Genomic DNA, 27,495 nt, shown 5'->3' on the forward strand with positions numbered 1-27,495 from the left:
AGGAGAGCCTACATTGCTACTATACACCAAATTAATATTGTCCACAGCATTGTCTTCTGCTGCTTGACTCTGCCTTCTTAGTAAAACGAAGACACAATGAACATTGTTTTTTTCTGAGTGGCGGGAACTAACAAGGGTAGAGAGCCTATCAGTTAGTCTTCCCGTCACTACAGTTGCGCCTTTGTTTTGCTACAATACAAGATCAACCAGGTGTATTTGGCCTTCCACTGTTCCACTAATGTTAGAGGGTGTCTACTTGAGAGCATCCAGACTATGCCAGAGTCTCCTACATCCCTTTGTACTTCATGCTGGAGGTTTGGGAGTGGCTGTAGTGGAGGAGGCGGCCACTCAATCCTTTTTAGGATATTTTTTCTTATCCTGGTTTCGATCGTGGCATTTCTTACTCGATTGTGGGGCATTTCTTCATATGGTGCATTTTGTGTGTTTTTTCCTCATATTGCCCTCTTCTTATTTCTGAGGCCCCTTAGCCCTTTGGCACAGATACTTTTGGTCTTTCGGACCTTTGACCTTTTCATCGTTGTCTGGATGTTACTTTCCCTGAGTTCTCAGGGTTTGGAGTTTCTTCTTTCAAATTAATTGGTTTCCAACACCTTTCAGTTATTCTGTTGTTTTAACACATAGGTGCATTCTTTTCAACCTTTCCAAGTCTCAGCTTTCTGGGTTTCAAGGAAGCCTGTATTTCTGTATCATTTCTTCTGGCTTCTCACAGGTGCTTGCGCTTTTCAGTCATAGTGCAGTTTACACTACCAGGCCCTTCTTATGGCCTATCATTTTTTTCAATATCTAGTGTGAGTGCTTGTATTTTTGACAACGACACTCTTTTTCTTATGGTCGTCAGATTTTCTTTTCCTGTACGACTGCACTTATTCACTTTTAGCCACTGACCCTAATGAAGTTTTCAGTCTGTGGCTTCTACTCTACTGAGAGCATTTCTTTTGGTTTGTCTGTTGTTCTCCTTTGCCTCTGTATAAACATGTTTCAAATTTAAACATTTTCTGCAAGGCACTTGAAGGTTTTTTGAGGCCACATGACTTCAATATAACATGAATTACTATGAGCAAGACTCCATCTTCGTACTTTTCGGTGAACCCTTGTTCCTTAGCAACAGCGTATTTTTCTACATCCTCTTTTCAGCAGTTGCTTCAATATTGTATGACCTCCTTTGTATTCTTCGGAGGTCTCTCTTTTTGCACTTTCCTCCTCTTCAAGGGGTGATGCCAACAACCCATCTCCTTGTACCTGAGAAGTGCAATTGAATATCTTTTTAAACCAAGGGTTTTTTAGGCCATCAAGGAAAACACATCTTTTCATATCAACTTACTGTGTTCTGAGCATATTATGCTCTTAATGTTTTTTCATAGACCTCAAAAACTACCCAGCATATTAAAATATAAATATTCTTAATGCAATCTTTTAAGCAAATAAATATTTTTCTAGAGTGTCTTTTAGATTACTGGTACAATCATTGATCCTACCCATTCTGGATTATTGTAACATCATTTATTTAGGATCTTCCCAAAAGATTTTAAGAAGACTGAGAATAGTTCAAAATGCTGCGGTTCAATTGATATTTGGTCTGAAGAAGAACGACCACATTAGTCCATATTATCGATTATTGCATTGGCTAGCGTTGGAAGCAAGAATACTATTTAAGTTTTCTTGTATTTGTTTTAAGCTGATTTTAGGAGAGTCTCCAATTTATTTGTTCCCTCACTTTGAATTTTATAGACCATCAAGGATTACAAGAAGCTCTAACTTATTTGCCTATCCTAAGCCAAATGGTGTTAGATATAAGACCTTTTTTGAAAGGACCTTAGCATTTCAGGCAGGCAAACTTCAATGTTGGCTCGGTGAATGTCTTCATCAAGCCATGTCTTAATGTTCTTTTTGAAAATTGGTAAAGTCTGCTTTATTAGACAAATTTATCACATAATTAGGCCTTCTTAACATTGTAATTATTTTACCATTTTTAATCTTGTTTTTTTTTTTTTTTTTTGCTGATTGTTCAGTTTCTTACGCTGTAAACGCCTAGAACTCTTGGGTAATGGCAGTATAGAAGAATAAATTTATTTATTATTATTATTATTATCCTCCGAATGATGGGCTCTAGGACCTGATTGGGCCAGGCGCCTAAGGTCCCACTCACAGGAAGGGCCTTAAGTGTCTGGACCAACCGGAATTGGCCCAGTTGCCTTAGGCCCCTCCTGTGGGCGGGGCCTTAGGCATAGGAGGGGCCTAAGGCAACTGGGCCAATTCAAGTTGGCCCAGGCGCCTAAGGCCCCTCCTGTGGGCGGGGCCTTAGGCGCCTGGCCCAGTAAGGCCCTAAGGCCCGCCATTCGGAGGATGGCGGGCCTGGGACCAGTCCGCATGGCCAACTAACTGTAAGTGGAGGAGGGTGTTGGGGTGGGTGATTGGAGGGTCGCGGGGTGAGGGAGGGCCAATCGGGGGTTCAAGGGAGGAAGTCGGGGGTGCATCATGGGCAGTAGGGCATGGGATCCCTCCTGCCCATATTGTAAGGGGGTGAGGGGTGTCATGAGCATGAGGGCCTGGGATCCCTCCTGCTCGTATTGTAAGGGGTGGGGGTGCTCCTTCCTGCCAGTATTGTGTGGGGGAGGTGGATCACGGCAGGAGAGATTGGCTATCTCTCCTGCTGCGATCGCTATCCCCCAAACTGCCGCCAGCTGCAGCAGTTCGGGGGGAGGATCACTATCACGGCAGGGGAGGATCACTATCATGGCAGTGGAGATGAGGCATCTCTCCTGCCGCGGTCATTGCGGTGGGGGATGGGCTGGTTGCCGGGGCCGTTGAACTGATCACAGCAGCCGCGATCAGCTCAGCGGCCCCTTTTCAGCTCTTATACCTGTTTTGACTTGATCAAAGTCAAAACGTATAAGTTCCGACTAGGCAACCTGTTAAAGGTTTTGGTTATACTTGCTGTACGACCAAGTCTAGGTCGGCCCACCTCCCGTCCTTTCCCCTCCTTTAAAAATGCCTCTTTTCGCTCTAGGCATTTAGAGGCAGAGGAAAGGCCTAAGCTGGTTTTAGATACGTCTAAAACCAGCTTTGATTATCGGTACTTGGACGATTTGGCTTTTTGATCGTCTAAGTATCGATTTAGGCCACTTTTTGGATGCTTTTTAAAAAAATTTTATTCTGAGCCCCATAGGGTTTCTTCAGCTATGCCAAGAAGCTCAGAAAATCTGGCTTTGGGCAATTGCTTGCCTCCTTATCTTGATGATTGTCTATTTTCTAGGGGAGCAAAATTCCCTATTAGACAAAATCAACAAAATTGTTCAGCTTCACCAATGCACTCCCAACTCTGCAGCTTTCCATTCTTTTACGTTCAATTTGGCACTCCATGGGTGTACTTGTTGGCAATTCGCACCAATTATAAGTCACCCCGCTTTTGTTTCAGATTTTACTCATTTCATTGTCTGAGAAACAGGAATTTCTTCTGGTTTGGATGAGTATATTTTGTCTCTATGCATTTCCGTCTCTCATTTCATGTTGATGTCTTTGTTCCAACTACAACGTGAGTTAGCCACCCTGCTTTTCATAGCTTTTGGGTGGCTCAGATAGCATTCGTTCTCCCTTCTACTTCACTCAAGCACAAGAAAGCACATACCTCTGCCGTTTTTGTCTACTCTTCTATCTCATGAGCACGGATATTTCCTATATTACAACCTACAATCATTCCACCTGGCAGCTTGGTTTCTTACGGGCTGAACCCTTCTGTATTACATTTCTCTCAGCCTGTTCGCAACATTATTGATGCCTTCAGGAAACCGCCTCACTATATTGTTATTTTAAACAAAAGTGGGTTAGGTTTTCTTCCTGGTGTCTTCTTCATCATCAAGATCTCACTTTCTTGTCAGTGGAAATGGTGTGGATTTTCTACTTAGTCTATTAGAGTTTGTCTCAGTGCTATTCTAGCTTTTCTTCGGCTAGTAGAGGAAAAGCTTCTTACGGCTTATTGCAGCTTTTCACATGCAGTCGAGGGAACACTTCTCTCTGCTCATCCTTTGGTCTCCAAACCTTCAGCTATAGTCTTGGACCTTAATGGTGTTCTTTCCAGGTTTGTGAAGCCTCCATTTGAGCAACTGGCCACAGCTCATCTCAAATTTTTTGCCTGGAAAGTTGTTTTTCTTATTTTGCTCACTTCTGCCAGGAGGATCAGTGAGTTACAAGTGTTAGTGGCAGATTCATCCTTCACATTTTTTTCTCTATGATAAAGTGATTCTACGCACACAACCACAGTTTCTACCGAAAGTGGTGACAGTTTCATCTCAATCAATTGATTGTTCTTCCAGGGGTTTTTTCCTAAGCCTCATTCTCATGTAAGAACAACGGTTCTTTGCATTCTGGACTATAAGACTAATAGGACTTTTCCCCAACTCTTCGTCTCTTTCGATCCATATAGGTTGGGGCATCCTGTTTCTCAGAGAACAATTTCTAACTGTTTCTCTACCTGTATTTCGTTCTGCTTTACTCAACCTGGCCTGCACCTGGTGAGTCAGGTCACAGCCCATAAAGTCTGAGCTATGGAAGCTTCTGTAGTTTTCCTTAGATCTACTCCTATTGCAGAATTCTGTAAAGCTGCCACCTGGTCCTCAGTTTTCACATTTACCACTCATTATTGTCTGGAGTCTCTCCAGACGGGATGGGCACTTCGGCCAGTTTGTATTATACAATTTATTTTCTTGAAGGCCAACTCTCTCACCATCTCATTCTGGTTAGCTTGGAGGTCATCCATGTGTGAGAATATGCTGCCTTCTTGTCCTGGGATAAAGCACAGTTACTTACCATAACAGGTGTTATCCAAGGACAGCAGGCAGATATTCTCACAACCCATCCACCTCCCCTGTTTGGCTTCTTAACTGGCTAATCTTAACTGAGGAGACAAACACCCTGCGTCGGGCAGGAAGGCACTCAGGTTGCAGGCTGTTGTGAACTTTCTAAAGATTTAAGTGGCGATGCACTTTTAAAGCAGTCTGTACCGGGGCTCTGTTGGTGTCATCACCCATGTGTGAGAATATCTGCCTGCTGTCCCTGGATAACACCTGTTACAGTAATTAACTGTGTTTTGCCTCGGATCTTGTAATCCATTAGATTCTAAGAATTTCATTACCCTTTCCTTCAGCAACGTTTCCATTATTTTTCCAATAACCAAAATGAGGCCTACTGGCTTGTAGTTTTCCACTTCATCTCTGCAACCACTTTTGTGAAGAGGGACCACATCTGCTTTCCAGTCCGGCGCAACTTCTCCTGTTTCTAAAGATTTATTGAACAAATCTTTAAGAGGACCTGCTAGAACCTCTTGGAGCTCCTTCATATCCGGAGATGGATCCTGTCTGGTCCCATAGCTTTGTCCACCTTCAGTTTTTCAAGCTGTTCATAAATGCTTTCTTCTGTAAATGGTGCGGTATCCACTCTATTCTCAGGTGTAACTTTGCTAACCAATCACAACTGTAAAACCAACCAACTGTAACCCCTTTTGAGCTCTTCTGGGAGGACAGGATATAAATCCAAATAAATAATAACCATTATGAGAGCTTCTAATATTGTTCCACTGGCAAAAGTGACAAATGTAGGAAATTGGACCATTTATGATTAAGAAGTATGACATGGCAGTTTACCTTATTAAGAATATCTGAATAGGTCGGTTGAGCTGTGTGATGGAAATTCAGGGATTCTTTACTTTATGAAGAGCAAACAGTATTAACAGAGTTACACTGACCTTTCTGTGCTTTGCTGCTGGACTGAGGGAAAGAATGTGGCTGCTTATCAGACTTGCAAAGGGCTTTTCTAGTAAGTCATGCCTTTGCACTCATATTGGGTGGGAATCTCAAGAGTTACTCAGGTGACTTTTTAGCAGAAATGAGGCATAATAAATGTTGATGTTCTTATTAAATGCATCATCCTTATTATCTTATTTTATCATCTCTTTGGTTTTTCAGGCTGGTGGCTCACAGGTGATTTTCACAAATCCTCTAGAGATTGTCAAGATTCGATTACAAGTGGCTGGAGAAATCACCACTGGCCCTCGTGTCAGAGCCCTGACTGTACTGCAGGATCTGGGATTTTTTGGCCTTTATAAGGTAAAGAAAATAAAGTTGAAATTTTTTAATTAGAATTACTTCAGGCACTAGGAGCAGTAAAACCCACTCTGCTTACCTGCAAAATTTGTTTTGGGGGGGGAAATTTTTATGTTTTGTTTTTTTTAAACTGAAAATTAATCAGAAGTGGCAAACAGGATGCTAGGAATCATTAGGAAAATGATAATAAATAAGACCAAGAATATTATAATGCCGCTGTATTGCTCCATAATGCAATCTCACCTTGAGTATCACATTCAGTTCCAGTTGCTGTATCTCAAAAAAAAGGTGTAGAGAGGCATTTTCGATATGATGTCTAAATCCAAGTTTAGATGTTTTGCTCAACACACACAAAAATCCAGTACCAATCATGCTCATTTTCAAAACTGCAAAACATCTATCTTGGTTGTTGTTTGGATTTTTTTTTTTTTTTTTTTTAATGGATGTGTTTCTGCTCAGTGCGTCTATCTGAACCATTTGGGGGGAAAAAACCATGTCCAAAGAAAAATGCACAGAACAAGCCATTGGGATACAGGATGGGCCAGCATTCTTAGTAGACTGGCTACTAGTGCTGCCTGATTCAGGGAAAATTTTTCGATTCAATTCAGCCTATTGATTTGATTTTTCAATTTGATTCACTTTTCCTGGCCAGTTGGTTGTTTTTCTCAAACGTCCTGGCAGGTTTATTTTGTAGTCTTTCCACCCACCCCCTTTTGCCCTCTCCAATCCCATGCTAGCACTGTGGTTTAAACAAAATAAAAAAATATTTTTTCTCTCTCGTTAGATCCTAGCTCATGCTCACTGTCAACACCATCTCTGGCAAGATACACATTTCAAATCTGACATATTGTAATTACAAAATACAAAATAAAATTATTTTTTTCTACCTTCTACCGTCATATCCAACATTTGTTTCTTTCCCTCTGTTTACCATCTCTCTCTTCCTACCTGGGTCAATCTATCTCTATTACCCTCCATGCTGCATCTCTCCTTTCCTCCCCTCCATTATCATGTGCAACATTTCTTTCTCTCCCTGCCCTCCACCCTATGTCCAGCATTTCTCACTCTCTTTTCCATGCATGTCCCCCTCCCCTCCACTCCACCATATGAATGATTTCTTCCTCTCACCCCTTTCTACCTCTTTGTTCCATCTCTGTCTTCCTCTTCTCCACTCCAATAATTCTTCCTCTCTCCTTTCTCTCTCCCTCATGTGCAGCATCTTTCCTCCCCTCTCACCCATCCCCCTGTGCAGCAGTATACCACTGATGCTCCCACTGTAAAACCTGACATGCCTCCTAAAGCAGCAGCAGCGCTCTGAACGGGCTGCTTCATGGCCTTCTCCGCCGGGGCCTTCCCCACAGGGTCCTTCCCTCTGCTGCATCACCAATGATGTCATCAGTGACATGGTGGAGGGAAGGCCCCAGCAAGGAAAGTCACAAAGCAGCCTGTTCAGAGCACTGCTGCCGCTGGTGTTTTAGGAGGTTTTGGAGGTATGTCGGGTCTCATCAGGTCGTTGAATCACTTAGTTTGATTTTTTTCAGACAACAAATTGATTTGAATCAGTGAATTGGGCAGAACTACTGGCTACACAGACATCCCAGCAGAGCAGAGGGGCACCCTAGGTGGCACTGCAGTGAACTTAACATATTGTATGGTGAGTCCTCCAAAATCCACTGTACCCAATTGTACACCACACTAATAGCCCTTATTCCTGTAGGTGACCATCTATATGTGGGTACAGTGGGATTAGGATGGGGTTTGGAAGGTTCACAAATTCCACCATAAGTGTAGTGGTTAGAGTGGGGTATGGGCCTGAGTCCCCATCTCTGTGGTTCACTACATCACCCAGCAGGTTACTCCAAGAACCTGCTCGCTGCTCTAATAGGATTGACCATAACATCTGAAGCTGTCAGACACACAGGTGTGTACTGTTTCATTCACATCTTTGGGGGTGGTCATCTGGTCAGTTTGAGTAACTTTTTGGCACTTATTTGTTGTTAAAACTGGTCTAGCCCCAGACGTGCAAAATGTGCCCTGGACATATTTTTAAATGTTCAATTATGATAAAAAAAAAATATCTAAGTCATAAGCCCTCCCTAGTCCTGCCCATACCACGCTTCTAACATTTACCCCCTTGCCATTTAGACAAACTGTAAATGAACAGCATGGAAATCCATCTTAAAAAATGGATTTAAAAAAAATATAAAATTGGAAGGATTTGGTGAGAATAATGTCCATCTCCCCCTTTATGCCACTTTTTGGCATTATACTCTTGGGCACTTTTAATGCTGACTTGGGGGAGGGAATTGCTACTTTATAGATGATGATATTGCCTAAATGTCTTTTTTTATTTGCCACTTCACATTCCAATACATCAATTTAGTCACTGCAATAAACTCTTAAGATACTTTGGGGGAAAGAAGTGACCTCAGATAAAGTGGGCTATGCTTCAATTATGAAAGCGGCAAGGAGGGATGGGGCTTTTAAATTTATATAGATATTACTAAGCTATGGTACTTAAAGCACTCGGAGGTACATTTTATGGACATGCAGCAGTACATTGGGTCCCTTTGGAAAAATATTGGCTAAAGCTGCTATCTCAACATCCTTTTCTATCACTACTGTTAAGGATGTGGAGGGAAGTTAAGAAGGTATATCGCATCAACGAGTCTGTTGGTCTTTATAGTTCTCTAAAGATTATCTTTCATTGTCTATGAATTACTTTGCTCCCTTAAGAATAGCGTTGGAGGAGGTAGGCTTAACCAGATTTAAAGATTTGATGGTACAAGGATCTGTTATATCAATAGCATCTCTTCAGAGGATCACATTTTTTCCAGTATTTTCAAGGTAGAGACTTTCTTCATAAGCATTATGTATAAGGGCACCTTGAAAGAGACCTTAAAGATATTGAAATAGTGCTGTTTAAGTCCCAAATGCACAAGAAGTTATCAAAGATCTATACTGCATTAGAGTGTTCCCATCCAATTTCAAAAACCTTTGTAGAATGAAAGTGGGAAATCTGGTTGGGGATGCCAGTCCCGGAGGACTCATGGACTGCGATATACACCTATGCTAACTCATGCTCTCCTATTACAAACCATAAAAAACTTCAATATCAGATCTTTCATAGGACAAATTGAACACCTTCCAGCATCATATTACATCTGAGCATAGGGTGTTGTGGAAATTGTGGGCAACCAGGCTCTATAGAATACATGTGGTAGGATTGTCCTGTTATACAGAATTTCTGCATACAAATTTTAGACTATATTCACCATTGGCCTGGAGAAGATTATAGGCAAAAAGTATACTTTATACTGGGTATAGCATCCCAGCAGCTGATAGGATGGAAATCACCAATTAATGTGTCACAGATTTTATTATTGGCAGCTAAGATGTGCATAGCGACATACTGGAAGACTGCACTTTGTCCTACTGTGGAGGCTTGGTATCAAGTAATTGCAGAGCTTAAGTCCTTTGATAAGCTTACCCTAGATCTTCGGGGTAAAGGGAATGAGCATGCACACATTTGGTTTGGTCCTCAATTTCTATTTAGATTATCCCACATAAGTTATTTTGGCAGTTAAACAATAGAGAAAGATTTGTCCCTCAATTGTACGCTACACTGATGCGGGTGGAGGAGAAGAGAGGTGGGAGGGAACAAAGAGGTAGTATTGGAGGAGATTGTGAATAAATGGGTGGATATTTTGTACTATATTGTTGTCACTTATGTATCTCTAGATGTACCAAGCCATTGTTTCTAATTTATTAAAAGTAAAACTTCTAATAAAAAGCACAGTTTTTTAAAAAAAATTATAATAATTACAAAGACTAGGGGACACTCAATACATTTATGTGGAAATACTTTTAAAACCAATAGAAAAAATATTTTTTCACTTAAAGAATAGTTGAGTTCTGGACCTCGTTGCCAGAGGATGTGGTAACAGTGGTTAATGTGGCTGAGTTTAAAAAAGGTTTGGACAAGTTCCTGGAGGAAAAGTCTATAGTCTGCTATTAAGACAGATTTGGGGGAAGCCACTGCTTTCCCTGGATCAGTAGCATGGAATATTGCTACTATTTGGGTTTCTGCCAGGTTCTTGTGACCTAGGAACTTATTTTTATTTTTTTACCATCAAGCTATTTGATTTCATTTCTGCTATTGTTCCTAATAATCCCTCCTCCCCACCAAAATAAAGCTTGCAGTGGTTTTATAAAGTGCTACAAGTGTAACAGGACCATGTCCCTGGGGCTCAATCAGAATCCCTCTTCTTTTGAACTCTTTTCATAGATGTCGGGGTCAAGAGAAGTAGCATGCCAACTACTATCCCCACCTCTCTCTCAGAGATGCAATGTACTTGTCCCAAATTTTCCTGAATTCAGAAACACTTTTTATCTCCACCAGGAGGCCATTCCGAGCATTCACTTCCCTTTCTATGAAAAATAATTTTCTGAGGTTACTTCTGAATCTATCCCATTTAACCTTCATCCTATACTTCCTCATCCCAGAGTTTCCTTTCAATTGAAAGAGACTTGCATCATGTACATTTATGCATTGTAGATATTTAAACGTCTCTGTCATATCTTCCCTCGCTTACCTTTCCTCCAAAGTATACATATTGAGATCTTTGAGTCTGTCCCTGTACATCTTATGATGAAAACCACTGACCATTTTAGTATTCGTCTTCTGGAGCAATTCCATTCTGATTATATCATTTTGAAGGTGAAGTCTTCTGAATTATACACAGTATTCTAAATGAGGACTCGCCAGAGGCTTATACAGAGGCAAAAGTACCTCCATTTTCCTACTGGCCATTCCTCTCCATATGCACCCTGACATGCATACCCTGGACATACAGATGATTCAACTGGACACTACAGACCTATATTTTCACTTGTGTATGCTGGACACTACAGACATATTTTTCCCATAGCCATCCTGTACCTTGCTGTCTGTAAACATCTTCAGCCTTTGCAATGCTAACAATGATGTTCTTGTTTCCATTCCCTGCTGGGAGGATATCCCTTCAAGGTTCTGCTGAACTGTTATCAGTGCTGTATGACTTATGTCAGACACCCTAGAAAGCCATAAAACCTTTATAATGAGCAAGGAGCCCTGCTCATGTGGGTGTAACGAGATGAAAGAACTTGGTACCAAAACATTTGCTCTCTGTCTCTGAACCAAGCTATGGGAACCAGACAGCTGGATTGTTGAAAGGTCACCTTTGCCAACTTTCAGTTTACAAGGACAGCATCCTGAATATGCACAGAATTGTAAAACCACTAATTAGCATCTACAAAGTGATAAAGTGATCTCAGCACTTGGGAAAGAAAGTTCACCAAGAGTTCTCTGTTTCTGCAAGGCCCCCCTTTTACTAGGGAGGGGGGGGGGGTGGAGGTGAGAGAGGCGTGGACGGAAGGGAGGAGTTAGATTTACATTATTTTTATGTACCAATAGGGAATTACATAACCAGAATTCGGGGATGGACTTTTTTGGAACAAAGGAAGAATTTCTCTGTATAAAAATCACGTGCATTCTTGGTAAAGCCAGAGAGATTCACTTACTTATGCTACGGGGAACTGCTAGCCCCCTGCTAAGCATATGGGTGCACATTCTTCTCTCCATTGCATATTCTGAACTGACAATATATTTTTTTCCAATATGTCTTTGCTGCTGTAATACTGTAAGTTTTTATACTAACAATAAACGAATATTGTCTGTTTTGGAAGATACAATGCCGTCTTGTAGTTATTCCAATGAGGTAAACAAAGCAGCTTTTACTTCAACCCAAGCATCCTTCTAGCATTCACCATTGCCTTTTCAACCTGTTTTGCCACCTTAAGCCCATCACATACTATCACACTCAAGTTTTGCTTCTCTTTCATGCACAAAAATTCTTCATACTCTGAACTGTACCGTTCCCTCAGATTTTTGCAGACCAAATGCATGATCTTGCATTTCTTAGCATCAGATCTTAGCTTCCAAATTTCAGACCATTCCTCAAACTTCTCTAGGTCCTTCTTCATATTATCCACACCATCAGGGGTGTCTACTCTTTTGTAGATTTTTGTATCATCTGCAGAGAGGCAAATCTTACCTGACAGCCCTTCAGCAATATCACTTACAAAAATGTTAAAAAGAACAGGCCCAAGAACTGAACCTTCAGGCACACCACTGGTAACATCCATTTCCTCAGAGTGATCTCCATTGACCACTACCTCTGTCGCCTTCCACTCAACCAGTTCCTGATCCAGCCTGTTACTTTGGGGCCCATTTCAAGGGCACTCAGTTTATTTACTAGATGCCTGTGTGGAACAGTGTCAAAGGGTTTGCTAAAATCTAAATACATCACATTTAGCAGTTTCCCTCTATCCAATTCTCTGATCACCCAGTCAAAGAAATTGATCAGAATTGTCTGACAAGACTTGCCTTTTGTAAATCCATGTTGCCTCAGGTCCTGTAATCCACTGGATTCCAGAAACTTCACTATTCTCTGTTATAAAGTGCTTCCATTAATTTACTTACCACAGAAGTCAGACTTACAGCCTGTACTTCCCTACCTCTTCCTTACTTCCACTTTTGTGGAGAAGAACCATATCTGCCCTCCTCCAGTTCTCTGGTACCACTCCAAACTGTAGAAAATCAATGAAAAGGTCAGCCAGTGGAGCTGCCAGAACTTCCCTAAATTATTTCAATACCTTCGGATGTACACTTTCTGGCCCCATCACTTTGTTTACCTTTAGTTTAGCTAGCTCTTCATGAATATAATCCTCTGAAAATCATTTTGAGCCTACCACACCTCCAGCCCTATTTGTTTCTCTTCTGCAGTCCTGCGCCCAGTGCTTCAGCTGTGAACACAGAACAGAAATATTTGTTAAGCAATTCAGCCTTATCTTTACCAGTTTCTATATATTTCTTTTGAAGATAATTAGCCAAAACATGTTCCGTGTCAAGTCCATGATTTCCTACTTGCTTTTATGATGGACAAGACTGTTTTGTGCATGGATTTTATTAATGGTTGCTAATAAAGTGGGTTTTGAAGACCAAGCGGTCTCTGCTCTTTTCCACTGGATTCTTCATATTTCTCCCATTCACCTTTGAGTCTCACAATGCCACGTTGTACTTCCTCCTATCACTAATATATCTGTCCAAACCCACCTATAAGTAATAAATTAATGACTTAAACAGTTCTCTTAATGAATCAGTTTCCTCAAATCTGTAATTTAAAAAATTATTTCAAATATCCCCAAATATTGAACAAATCAATGTAGATAATTTTGCAGTGACAACACTTAGCTTAATGGTGCATCTCCATTCCAGTGCTGGCGCAAACTAATCACTCCCTATCACTATTGTTACCATAGGCTTACAGCATTAATAAACATTAAAGCATGAGCCCTTATTGCCACCTATTTGGTAGGTGGTAAAGGCTCACACACAAATCCTATGCTAATCGGTAAATATGCAGCAATGGTAATATGTTGATTATTTCAGAAACACCCATTCTCCATCGTTTGCTGTAGATATGCCTCCTGTCCAAAGAAAAAAAAAACATATTTTAGCACTTGGGTACTCAGCGTGCCTTGTAGTAAGACCTTTTAATTTGCAGTAACCTTATGTTAGTAAAAAACCCCTGCATGAGGCATGCACACATATCTTAAGACTATTGTGGAGGCCCAGATAAAATAACATGAAAAAGCATGAAATAGCATGAAAAAGTTGAAAGGCCGCCAGTTAACGTCCACCTACTCTTCGCTTCTCCAATGACAATCTCTCAACCCTTCTTTCCCCTTCTGTTCTCCATCTCGGTATCTCCTGTGAAATGACCTTCAGCTACCTCGGTCTAAAATCTCTGGAACTCACTCGCAATTATCCTTAGAACTTAACCTTCTTTACAGAAATTTAAGATTTTTCTCAAAACTCATCATTTCTCCTAGACCTTTTGGCCCTCTGTTTCCTAACTGTACTTGTCCCCTCTCTGCCCATGCCTTCCCTTCTTTCTACCTGGCCCTTTCAACCTTTCTATTTTTATTTTAATACTGGTTGTTAACCACATAGATGTCATTGCTGTTTTCCCTGTGGAATACTGAATACTGTGAATAAATAAAATAAAAGTGAATGTCAAATGAGCATCTTTCAGAAATAGGAAAGCAGATCATAATGAAGAAAACAGGAGTGACTCAAACATTGGCAAGTTTGATGTAAAAGAAAAGGTAATAAGACAGGCCAAGAGTGACTGAAAAAGAAACTTGACACAAAGACAAGAACTGATACTAAAAGCATTTCAAGTACATCTGAAGGAAAACTTTGAGAGAGCTAGTTCAACCATTGGATGACCAAGGGGTTAAAGGAGTGCTGAGGGAGGAAAAAATATTTCCTTGTCTTGGTCATTTTTGAGGAGAGTGTTAGGGTGATAGCTGTATTGGAAACGTTCTTTGATGGTGATGATTTGTAGCAACTAAAGAGCATCACTGTTAAGTCTTAGAAGATGTAATAGATCAAAATGGCAAACTCAAGAGCAACTAATCACCAGAACCAGACAGCATTTACTCTGAAGCCCTGAAAGAGCTCAAATAGGGAAATGACAACTTGTCACTTATAATCAGTAACCTGTCATTCAAAATAGCCACCATATGTTAGGACTAGAAGGTGGGCAATATAATGTTAGTTTTTAAAAAGAGATCCCAGGGTGATCCAGGAAACTATAAACCAGTGAGCCTAAGCAAAATGATTGAAACTATATTTTTTAAACCCCCCAAAAGTGATGATATAGATACATGGCTTAATGGCAACAAATGCCATGTGTTCAGCAAAGGCAAATCTTGCCTTATCAATTTATTATTTATTCCATCAAGAGATTGGAAGACCTGAATATGTATACCCTAGAGGACAGGAAGGAGAGGGGAGACATGATAAAGACATTTAAGAGCTTTAAAGTTATTAGTGTAGAAACAAATATTTTCCAGAGAAGGGAAAATGGTAAAACTAGAAGACATGAATTGAGATTGAAGAGTGGTAGACTTTGGACTAATGTCAGGAAATTCTTTTTCATGGGGAGGGTAGTTGATGCTTGGAATGCCCTCCTAAGGGAGGTGGTGAAGATAAAAATGGTGATAGAATTCAAAAAGGCATGGTATGAACACAAGAGACTCTAAGTATTTTATTTATTTAAAATTTTATATATTACCTAAAAATCCTAGGCAGTTTACAATCAACATACAAAGTACTTAACAACAATATATCATGTATGCAATGCACCCCTATGCACACACTTATAAACCAAGCACAAAATTAGTGATAAATGTCATAAAGACTGGGGTAATCTGATCATGCTCCTGTTTGTTTGTTTTTTTAATTTAATAATATTTGTCTATTTTTTGGATTAACTCATTTATGAGTAAGTTATGCTTTTATGTTATTATATTGCAAACCACTTTTATTTTTAAAAAAGTAGTATAGGAAGTAATTAAAGACTTTCCAAAGGCAAGATTTGCCTTTGCTGAACACATGGCATTTGTTGCAATAGTTCAAACAATTAGCTACTACCATAACAACTAACTTAAAATCTGCTTTATTCAAATACTATATACAAGTCTCCCTTCATGTTCATAGAGGTTGAAGGCACAGCCCCCTCACGAATGCCAAATATTCACAAATAACTTTTTCTTTCATATTCATGGGGTTTGTGGTAAATTCCCTCCAAATTTGTGAACATAGATTGATTTAAAATAAACAAGTTCTTTCAGTTCTTTCATTGTATTGTACACTTTAACAGTATAGTATAATTCAAGTTCTATATTATAGAATTGACCATGTACAAGCATATACTATAATTCAATTAAATCATAGGAAATCCACCAATATAATAATAATAATAATAATAATAATAATAATAACTTTATTTTTCTATACCGCCATAGTCAGACGACTTCTAGAAAATATCAAGGCACAAAAAGAACTAAAACCTAACTTCTTTGCTTTTATTAAACACATATACAGTATTCATTTACAGCAGGGGTGTCCAATCTTTTGGCTTCCCTGGGCCACATTGGCTGAAAATTTTTTTTCTGGGGCCGCACAAACATGCAAACGCTGCAGCAAGACAGAGGAGGGAGCTGGCAAGATGGTAAACACCCGGGAGCAGCTGAGGAAAACACTGCATCACCCTCGACCGGGGCCGCACAAAATACTTCACGGGGCTGCATGTGGTCCTTGGGCCACGGATTGGACACCCCTGATTTACAGTACTGTAATTCTTAATAATGTTAAATATAAAACACATACTGATCACTCATTCAGGCGATATCTTCATCCTCCTTGTTCTAAACATGTTCCCCATGCATAGCAGGAGAAGGAGGAGACAAAGAGGATAAATGAGCATCAGGTGCCTTCTCAGGCAGTGGAAGTGAATCATCGGTATCTTCATGCTTATCGTCCTGTACATGTTCCTTATGCAGTGGAGGAGAAAGAGAAGGAGGAGAAGACGAAAGGGGTGCCACCTCATGAGTAGCTGATGCGGAAAGAGGTGGATGGGGATGCAGGGACTCTCTGTATCTTCTGGAAATACATTGTGATTTTAATCTGGCTCTTCTGCTTCTTCGTTCCTCTCAGACACCAGAATTGACGTCGGGGGGGGGGGGGGGGGTAGGCTGTGGTGATTGTACGCGCCTGGCCTAGCATCAGGGAAGTAGGGAGAACAAAATGCAAAGTCAACGTGAGTCTGTCGTGGGCTCTGCAATTTACTCATATTGCCTTTGCGATCTATTCATCGATCGCGAACCAACTTTTGGGCACCCCTGCTCTACAATATTGTCCAATATAAACTGTCTTCTGGCATTTGCTTCTCTTCTTCGGGAACAGTCAGGTCCCTTAGGTCATTTCCTGTTAATTCATCAGCTCTGGGATCTATTAAGTCTTGAATATCCCCTAAATCCATGTCTTGAGATCCTTCCACATCCACCTTCTTTGCCAAGTCCACGGTGTCTTTCATAATTTCTTTGATTGGCTTTGTGGTTACAACAGTGAACTCATTTACACCTTCAGGCCAAAGATTCTTCCAGCATAAGTTCACTGTCTCTGGCTAGACAGCTTTCATTGCTTTTTCAATAACATTGATAGCATCGGAGATAGTGAAGTCCTTTCATGTTTTCATGAAGATCTCTATGTTGGGGTCATAAGAACATAAGAATTGCCACTGCTGGGTCAGACCAGTGGTCCATTGTGCCCAGCAGTCCACTCACGCGGTGGCCCTTAGGTCAAAGACCAGTCTAGCCTTACCTGCATACGGTCTGGTTCAGCGGAACTTGTCTAACCTTCTCTTGAATCCCTGGAGGGTGCTTGAATCCCTGGAAGAGCGTTCCAGATTTCTACCACTCTCAGGGTGAAGAAGAACTTCCTTACATTTGTACGGAATCTATCCCCTTTTAACTTTAGAGAGTGCCCTCTCATTCTCTCCACCTTGGAGAGAGTGAACAATCTCTCTTTCTCTACCAAGTCTATTCCCTTTATTATCTTGAATGTTTCGATCATGTCCCCTCTCAGTCTTCTTTTCAAGGGAGAATAGGCCCACTTTCTCTAGCCTCTCACTATCCGGCAACTCCTCCAGTCCCTTAGCCATTTTTGTTGCTCTTCTCTGGACCCTTTTGAGTAGTACTATGTTCTTTTTCATGTACGGCGACCAGTGTTGGACGGAGTATTCCAGATGGGGGCACACCTTGGCCCGGAACAGCAGCATGATAACCTGCGATCTGTTTGTGATTCCCTTCTTAATCATTCCTAGCATTCTGTTCGCCTTTTTTGCCGCCGCCGCACATTGCGCAGATGGCTTCATTGGCTTGTCTATAAGTACTCCCAAGTCTCTTTCCTGGAGGGTCTTTCTGAGTACTGCACCGGACATCCTGTATTCGTGCATAAGAATTTTGTTACCAACATGCATCACCTTGCACTTATCCACGTTGAACCTCTGCCATTTTGCAGCCCATTCCTCGAGCACGTTTATGTCTCATTGTATGTCTTCGCAATCCTTCTGTGTCCTCACTACTCTGAATAACTTGGTATCATCCGCAAATTTAATCACCTCATTCGTCGTACCAATTTCCAGATCATTTATAAATAGGTTGAAGAGCAAGGGCTGAGCACCGAACCCTGCAGCACTCCACTCGTGACGCTTTTGCAGTCGGAGTATTGTCCATTTACCCCCACTCTCTGTTTCCTATCCTCCAACCAGTTTTTAATCCACGTGAGTATATTGCCCTCAGTTCCATGACTTGCAATTTTTCGAAGTAGTCGTTCATGCAGGAACTTGTCAAACAACTTCTGAAAATCCAGATATACAATGTTGACCGGGTCACTCTTGTCTATCTGCCTGTTTAGTCCCTCAAAGAAGTGCAGTAAGTTTGTCAAGCAAGATCTTCCTTTGCTGAATCCATGCTGGCTGGTCCTCATCAGATTGTGTCCGTCAAGGTGATCAATGATGGGGTCTTTTATCAGCACCTCTACCAACTTTCCCGATACCGAATTCAGACTCACTAGTCTATACTTTCCTGGATCTCCCCTTAAACCTTTCTTGAAGATCGGTGTAACATTTGCCACTTTCCAATCTTCCAGAATCCTTCCTGATTTGATCGACAGATTGTCTATTATTTGATGCAATTCAGCAATAACCCCTTTCAGTTCCTTGATTACTCTTGGATGGAATACGTCCCGTCCCGAGGATTTATCATTTTTAAGTCTATTAATCTGCCTGCATACCTTTTCTAGACTGACCGTCGACCCTGTCAGTTCCCCCATCTTCGTTTCCTGTGCATAGTCTGTCGGTTTCCGGTATATTGGATATATCCACTTCGGTAAATACAGACGCAAAAAATGTGTTCAGTTTGTCGGCGATGGCTTTGTCCTCCCTTTGTACTCCCTTTATTCCATGGTCATCTATCGGCCACACTGCTTCCTTCATCTATTGTTTCCCCTTAATATAACGAAAGAGCGCCCTAAAATTTTTTGCCTCCTTGGCTATTTTTTCTTCATATTATCTTTTGGCCCTCTCACCGCCTTATGGCACTTGCTTTGATGATGTTTGTGCTTTTTCCAGTTTTCGTCCGTTTTCTTCCTTTTCCATTCCTTAAACAAAGTCTTCTTGTCTCTGATTGCTGCCTTCACCGCTACAGTGAGCCACGCTAGTTACTTGTTCTTTTTCCTCTTGGAACCCTTGTTGATACGCGGTATATATAGATTTTGTACCTCGGTGACTGTCCTTAAAAAGGAACCATGCTTGCTCTAATGTTTTTACAGTGCTTATCCTCTTCCTAATCTTCTTCCCCACCATGACTCTCATCCCTTCATAGTTCCCTTTTAGGAAGTTCAGTGCTGTGGCCGTTGTTCTGGATTGATGTTTTGTTCTTGTGTCCAGGTTGACGTGGATCATATTGTGATCACTGGTTCCCTAGCATCACCTCTGCTTCTATACCTTGTGCTGATCCTCGTAGTCCATTTAGAATTAAGTCCAGAATTGCATTTCCTCGACAAGTTGTTCCAGGAAGTAATCGCCTACAGCATCCAGGAACATGTTCTCCCTACTGCAGCCGGAGGTGCCTAGGTTTCATTCTATTCCCAGATAATTGAAGTCGCCCATGATAATTGTGTTGCCTCACTTGCAGTTGCATTTAATCTCTGTCCGTTATTTCTCCATCAGTCTCTTCAGACTGCCCTGGAGGTTGGTGGTAGATACCGATGTTCGTCTTTGTTCTATTCGTTCCCGGTGTGTAGTGTGCCTTGAATGTCCTTATTACCCTCTAGTCGAGAGGCTGGATGAGAGATGTTGTGTTGAACTCATGTGGTTCTGGCATAAATAACAAAACTTAAATGGTTGCATGTTTGATGTATTCAGTGGTGCTTAGATGGCAACTCCTGGCTGTGAAGAACTTAAGGCTGGTATTGGGTAGCCTTATACAGTCTGTGTACTGTGTTCGGTTTAGGTTAGGCTGGAGAGGACTTCAACAGAAACTCCAATAATTTGGAACGTGACGACAGTGCCAGGCAGACTTTTTTATGGTCTGTGTCCAGCAAATGACAAGATAGTACAGATAGGCTTTAAAATTAGAGTCCTAGGAATAGGTGGTTACGCACTTTTGTTGTCTGCAAACTAGCTAAAAGACATAAGAACATAAATATTGCCATACTGGAATAGATCAAAGGGCCACCAAACCCAGTATCCTGTTTCCAATCCAAAAGAGTAAAGATAAGAAACAGAGAGTAGGAACGAATGGTCAATTATCCATATGGAAAAGGGTCACAAGTGGAGTACTGCGACCTGAGCTTTTTAACATATTCATAAGTGATCTGGATTTAGGAATAATGAGTGAAGTCACAAAATTTTTGGATAACACAAAATTATTCAAAATAGTTCAAATTGCTCTGAGGGTTATAAGGTTTTGCAAATGGGTCTAAGTGACAGATAAAGTATGCCGTATTTTCACATAGATAACGCGCACCCGTGTAAAATGCGCACACGGGTATAGCGCGCGAAAAACACAAATTTATGTATAGAAATTTTTATATACCGCGCACACCCGTATACCGCGCATGCTGCCCAACTCTCCCGTCGCTGCCCGACTCTCCTTTCACCCGCCCCGACTCTCCTCTGGCCACCCCGACTCTCCTTTCGCCCGCCCCGACTCTCCTCTCCCCCTTGAAGTCCTGTCCCCACCCTGAAAACCTTATGCCCCCCCCCCGACGTCCGATTCACCCCCCCTCGCAGGACCGCTCGCACCCCCACCCCGAAGGACCGCTCGCACGCACCCCCACCCTGAAGGACCGCTCACACGCACTCGCACCCGCACCCCCACCCTGAAAGACCGCTCGCACCCCCACAGCCTCCCGACCCCCCCCCCCCATCATGTAGGTGTCCTGCTGCTTCCTCTTGGCGGTCTCGACTCCCCGACACGATCTGGGCAAGAGGTTGTGCTGTCGGGTCTTCCATCTGTGTGAGATGTCCATCGGGGCCTCGCTTTTGTGTTCCGAGGGGTAGCCATCCGGAGCCGGAGATTGCGAGGGGGTTGACTCTGCCCCCGGTCTTGGTGGGGAGGGTAGGTTGATGACTGCTGGTGACCTGTGGATGGGTGGAGCTGCCGTGCCAGGTATTGCGAGTTGGTTCAGGAGCTGGCCGAAGAGGTTCAAAATCTGTTTGTTTGTTGTCTGGGGTTCAGTGCTTGGTTGCTGCCGCCGCCTCTGTGCCTCTCTCCTCCTGCATCTACGCCTTGGGTCGTCCTCTGTCCTTTGAGGAGGAGGAGGACGAGTAGGAGAAACAGTCTGAGGAGGAATAGGAGGGAGCTCTATGCCTCTTGTGCACCTGTTTTCTTCCTTCTGCCCTAGGGAAAAGTTGTGGGGTGTGCTGTCCCTTTAAGGGGGCATGGCTTAGCGTCACCGCATTGGTGGGGGCAGGGCCTAGTGCCATTGCACTTGTGGAGCTGGGGCTTACCGGCTATGCTCCAGTGGTTGCTGCTTTGGCGCTGGCGCCTGTGATCCCCCATTCCCCCATGCAGGCAGGACTGGTCTTCTCCCTAGCTGCGGTCCCGATTAGTGCTGGGCTGGATTCGGGGTTACTTCTGGCGCCTCCCACGTGGTTTGGAGGTGTCAGGGCCGATGTCAGCAATGGCGCTGGAGTGCCTTTGCTCTGCTCCGTCGAGGGAGAAGCGGCGATCACTGTTGGCAGGTGCAGGAGGAGTCTTTGGAGCATCGGGGGAGCCGCACAGACCTCCAGGTGGGCTGGGTCTGCCTTCGGGGCTTTTTCTGTGGTGGGGCAGGCTCCGACCTCCATTGTTAGTGGGGTGGGCAGCCCGGTGGAAAGCGGGGTCACAGATTTTGCTGCCGCTTTCCTTGTTTTCTTTTTGGGTTGCTCCTCAGCCATGGAGTCCAGGGTGTGTAGTCAGTGCTTCCTTGCCCTCGGGGACATCTGGATGCAGGATGGGCAGACGGCCATGAGGTGTGCCTCTCCTAGGCATCGGATGCAGACCTCGTGTGCGTCCGTGGAAGACATTCTCCTGCTGCAGCTTTGGCACTTTTTAAAGCCTGGTTTTAAGGGTTCTGCCTTGCTGAGTTTCTTGTCTCTTCTTTAGGTTTTCTTTTCTTTATTTCTTCTTTCTTTGAGGTTTTCTTTGGAGAGCAGTAGTATCCGACCGTTGGGCAGAGCGGATAAAGTAATCTGAGGCAAGGGGCTCCTGCAGGGGAGCATGCAAGGAGGGCTAGCCCACACCCAGGGGGAGGCTCCAAAAACCTCCCTCTGGAAGAGAAAAAACAAATTTTGGGCTCGTCAGATGGCGTCACCAATGTGTGGCTGACTGAGACTGCTTGTCCATGGAGAAAAACAGCTTTTATGCAGTGGATTTCCTCACATTCACCTTAATATTGACTTATGGACTTTTCTTTTAGTAAATTATCCAAACCTTTTTTTAAACCCTGCTAAGCTAACTGCTTTCACTGTATTCTCTGGCAATGAATTCCAGAGTTCATTTGCATGTGGTGTGAAAAAATATTTTCTCTGGTTTGTTTTAAATGTACTACTTAGTAGCTTCATTGCTTGCCCTCTAATCCTAGTGTTTTTGGAAGGAGTAAAAAAAACTATTCACATCTACCTGAACATAGAAACATGATGGCAGATAAAGGCCAAATGGCCCATCCAGTCTACCCATCCACAGCATCAATTGCCTTCTCCTCTCCCTAAGAGATTCCACATGCCTATCCCACACTTTCTTGAATTCAGAAAGCCTTTGTTTCCACCACCACCTGTTCCACTCCACAAACGATTGGCATCTACCTAATTGCAAAGTCTATGCAGTAACTATTGGGAGTGCTTCTAGCATCTTCCTCTAGGATTTGCTGCACAGGAAAGATCTTTACCACATATAGCAATGAGGATTCACTTACCATCTCTTATAAAGGAAGCGGTAAAGTGCATCTCGTACATCTGGGGGAGAGCAGTAGTGGTGCATAGTTAAAGCCACAGCCTTAGCATCCTGAGGTGTGGGTTCAAACCCACACTGCTCCTTGTGACCTTGGGCAAGTCATTTAATCTCTTTATTTTCCCAGGTACATTATATAGATTGTGATCCTTCCGAGACAGACAGGGAAAAATGCTTGCGTATCTGAATAAATTTATGTTAAACCATTCTGAGCTTCCTGGGAAGAATGGTATAGAACAGTGGTTCCCAACCCTGTCCTGGAGGAACACCAGGCCAATTGGGTTTTCAGGCTAGCCCTAATGAATATGCATGAAGCAAATTTGCATGCCTATCACTTCCATCATATGCAAATCTCTCTCATGCATATTCATTAGGGCTAGCCTGAAAACCCGATTGGCCTGGTGTTCCTCCAGGACAGGGTTGGGAATCACTGGTATAGAAGACTGTATAAATAAGTAAATTGCAGTGCTTAGTCCATGCATATTCTTTGTCCCATAATAGGCTGTGCAGTTAGTGTAACAGTTCCTGTGTGCTAATTCACAGGTTGACTGTTCAATGCGCTTTAGCAATATGTCTCTATAGTGTCTTTCCAAAGTTTACAGTTTATTTAATACTGTATTTTATAAACCACTATTAGAGGCCAACATATTAGTTTACATAATAAATAAACAAATAAAAATAGAGTAAAAAATGTTTTCACACCCTTACTTTTGTTTTATATTCTACTGTTAAAAATACAGCATAATGTATCAGCCAAGTACTTGTGATCTAGACTGGCCAGTATTAGATATGGCCAGTATTAGATACAGAATGCTGAACTCAAAGGACCTCAGTTGGAGTTAACATGGCTCTTTCTACATTTACCTTCATCAGGGGTATAGTGTAACATTTTAAAAAATTAAAAGAGATTTTTTTTATTCATACTACTAAATGCTGCATGACAATGTATTGCAAACTGTGTGCCACAGCGAGATTCCAGATGTGCTGCAAGCCGCCAGTGAGGAGGAGAGGCGCCGGCTAACTACCTTTATGGCTCGCCTCTTGCAGTGAGAGGCACATCTTGTAGGCAATCAGCCAGTGCCTCTTCTCTCTGCACATCTCCTCCTCTCGCTCTCTCACCACCCCCACCCCACTGGCATAGTAATAGCTAGCTCATGATCCCATTTAGAGGGCTTCCGCACATGCACGGACGTCGATGTGATGACATCACAAATGCGCATGACATCATCGCATCAATGTCATGCCCTTCAGACGCGGCCCCAAATTAATGTACTGCGGCTTCAAAAAGTTTGCGAGACACTGCTCTGTGACCTGCAGGTTTAGTTGGTGTTCGTCGGCCTGGCTTACTAGAGAGGTGAAGGAAGACATAAAAGAAAAGGACTCCTTTAAAAAATGGAAACGCATGAAAACAACCGAAGCTTGGAACAAACACAAAGATGATCAGAAGAAATGTCACAAGGCAGTGAGGGATGCCAAAAAGGACTATGAGGAGAAAATAGCGCAAGAGGCCAAAAATTTTAAGCCCTTCTTTAGATATGTAAAAGGAAAAAAAAACCTGCAAAAGAGGCGGTGGGACCGCTGGATGACCAGGGAAGAAAAGGGTACATCAAGGAAGACAAACAAATTGCAGACAGACTAAATTCCTTCTATGCATCGGTCTTTACGAAGGAGGACACCGCAACAATACCAGAAGCAGTGAAAGTATTCAAAGGAGTAATAGAGGACAGCCTCACCACAGTAGAAGTGGACTTGGACCAGATATACTACCAGATCGACAATCTTAAAAGCGACAAATCCCCTGGACCTGATGGAATTCACCTGAGAGTCTTAAAAGAACTGAAGGTTGAAATTGGAGAGCTTTTGCAAAAACTTGCCAACCTGTCAATTAGAACTGGACAGATACCGGACGATTGGAAGATAGCGAACGTCACGCCAATTTTCAAAAAAGGATCAAGAGAGGAGTCTTCTGTCCCTGGATAGATGGTTGAAACACTGATTAAAAATAGCATAGTCTGGCACTTGGATTCACACGACCTGATGAGAGCCAGTCAACATGGCTTCAGTAAAGGGAAATCATGTTTGACGAATTTACTTCAATTTTTTGAGACCGTGAACAAACAAATTGATAGTGGAGAACCGGTGGACATAATATACTTGGACTTCCAGAAAACGTTCGACAAGGTTCCACATGAAAGACTTCTCAGTAAACTACAAAGCCATGGAATAGAGGGAGATATACTAAGATGGATAGGCAAATGGCTGGAGAACAGAAAGCAGAGAGTGGGCATAAATGGGAAGTTCTCAGACTGGGAGAAAGTTACTAGCGGTGTGCCCCAGGGCTCAGTACTTGGGCCCATCTTATTTAATATTTTTATCAATGACCTAGAAGAAGGAACATCCAGTGAGATCATCAAGTTTGCAGATGACACAAAGCTATGCCGAGCAATCAGATCGCAGAAGGATAACGAGGAACTCCAGAGTGACTTGTGTCAGTTAGAGAAATGGGCGGAGAAATGTCAGATGAAGTTTAATGTGGAAAAGTGCAAAGTAATGCATTTAGGCAGAAAGAACAAGGAACATGAGTATAGGATGTCAGGTGCAACTCTGGGTAAGAGCGAACAAGAAAAGGACCTAGGTGTACTGATAGATAGGACCCTGAAACCGTCGGCACAATGCGCGGCAGCGGCAAAGAAAGCAAATAGAATTTTAGGCATGATAAAGAAAGGAATCACGAGTAGATCAGAGAAAGTTATAATACCACTTTATAGAGCAATGGTCAGACCACACTTGGAATACTGTGTCCAACATTGGTCTCCCAACCTAAAGAAGGATATAAAACTGCTGGAGAGGGTGCAGAGACGAGCAACAAAGCTAATAAAAGGTATGGAGAACTTGGAATACGAGGAACAACTTAAGAGACTGGGATTGTTCTCCCTTGAGAAAAGGAGACTGCAAGGGGATATGATCGAGACTTTCAAAATACTGAAAGGAATCAACAAAATAGAGCAGGAAAAAAAATTATTTACAATGTCCAATGTGACACAGACAAGAGAACATGGACTGAAACTAAGGGGGGACAAGTCCAGGACAAATATCAGGAAGTTCTGCTTTACGCAACAAGTGGTGGACACCTGGAATGCTCTCCCAGAGGAGGTTATTGCGGAATCCACCATTCTAGGATTTAAAAGCAAACTAGATGCACATCTACTTACAAGAGGCATAGAGGGATATGGGTGACTAAAATTATGCCAGGTGTACACCTGGCTGGGCCTCTGCGTGGGCCGTCAGACTTGATGGACCAAAGGTCTGATCCAGAGATGGCAGTTCTTATGTTCTTAACTCTTTAAAGACAAACAATGTAACAAAACATTTTTTGACCTGAGACTGTCTGTTGTGTAAGTCCACTTATACCTCCTATGGGTGGCAAAAGATGTGAGGATCAACAAGTCCAGCAGTAGTTGCTTAAAACACAGCTTCCCTGTGCCATACAGCTGAAGGAGTGTGACGAAAGCAGAACATGCCCTTTTGATGCTATTTCGGTGCCCTGCATTTAACACATATGGCAGACACCTGCCAAATGGACCTGCATTCCACACTTGAGTTTAATAAACATCTCTTTGAGTTAATTATTTCTATTGTAAATGGGCTATTGAGATATTTATGCAATGGGGTTGCTCTCCTCGTGATGTAGCTTAGATTATTTTTTTGGCTTTGATTTGTTTGACATCTGTCTTTTGGGATTCTCTTTTGATGTTATGGTCTTTGTGTGATTGGTTTAGGGATCATTAGTTGAGCCACTGCCATCTGTAGTAAAGACACTGAAAAATCCTTTGATTTTTAGCACTTAAGTATTGTCGTACTAGAACAGATTGAAGGGATCTGTATCAAGTCCATTATCCTGTTTCTAACAGTAACCAATTCAGGTCACAAGTACCTGGTAAGATTCCAAAAGAGCATAAAATTGGATTTTCCGAAGTTCATCTTAATAATGGCCAGTAGGAAAAAGGAGGTATTGATTCCCCTGTATAAGACTCTGGTAAGACCTCATTTAGAATATTCTGCACAATTTTAGAGACCGCATCTTCAAAAATATATAAAAAGGATGGAGTCGGTCCAGAAGAAGGCTAATAAAATGATGCATGGTCTTTATCATAAGGCGTTTGGGGACAGACTTAAAGATCTCAATATGTATACGGCGGAGGAAAGGCAGGTTAGGGGAGATATGATAGAGATGTTTAACCCTGGCAGCACAAATGAAGGGCAGCTGTCACCGGGGACACCTGTAAGGTACTCCGGGGAAAATAGGGGTTCAGAGTTCAGATTCTGGGAGTCTGCAGTGAAGAGAAGTAGAATGTGGAGAAGAAGTTTCACTCTGTTCCAGCTTTTGAAGGCTCTCTGAGGAAGCCAATGGTGAAACGCGTTAGAGCCT

General features: G+C 42.3%; 1 protein-coding gene across 6 annotated transcripts in view; it reads left to right on the forward strand.

Annotated features, from left to right (window-relative positions):
- Window positions 1-27,495, forward strand: part of SLC25A13 (solute carrier family 25 member 13) — a 475,810-nt gene that overhangs the window by 345,512 nt on the left and 102,803 nt on the right. For all 6 annotated transcript variants that reach the window (XM_033931081.1, XM_033931080.1, XM_033931082.1 and 3 more), the window contains one exon: window positions 5,979-6,119. In XM_033931081.1, coding sequence (XP_033786972.1) covers window positions 5,979-6,119 — 141 coding nt within the window. The remainder of the gene's footprint in view (window positions 1-5,978; window positions 6,120-27,495) is intronic.

The sequence above is a fragment of the Geotrypetes seraphini genome, chromosome 2 (assembly GCF_902459505.1).
Source record: "Geotrypetes seraphini chromosome 2, aGeoSer1.1, whole genome shotgun sequence".
NCBI classification, from domain to species: domain Eukaryota; kingdom Metazoa; phylum Chordata; class Amphibia; order Gymnophiona; family Dermophiidae; genus Geotrypetes; species Geotrypetes seraphini.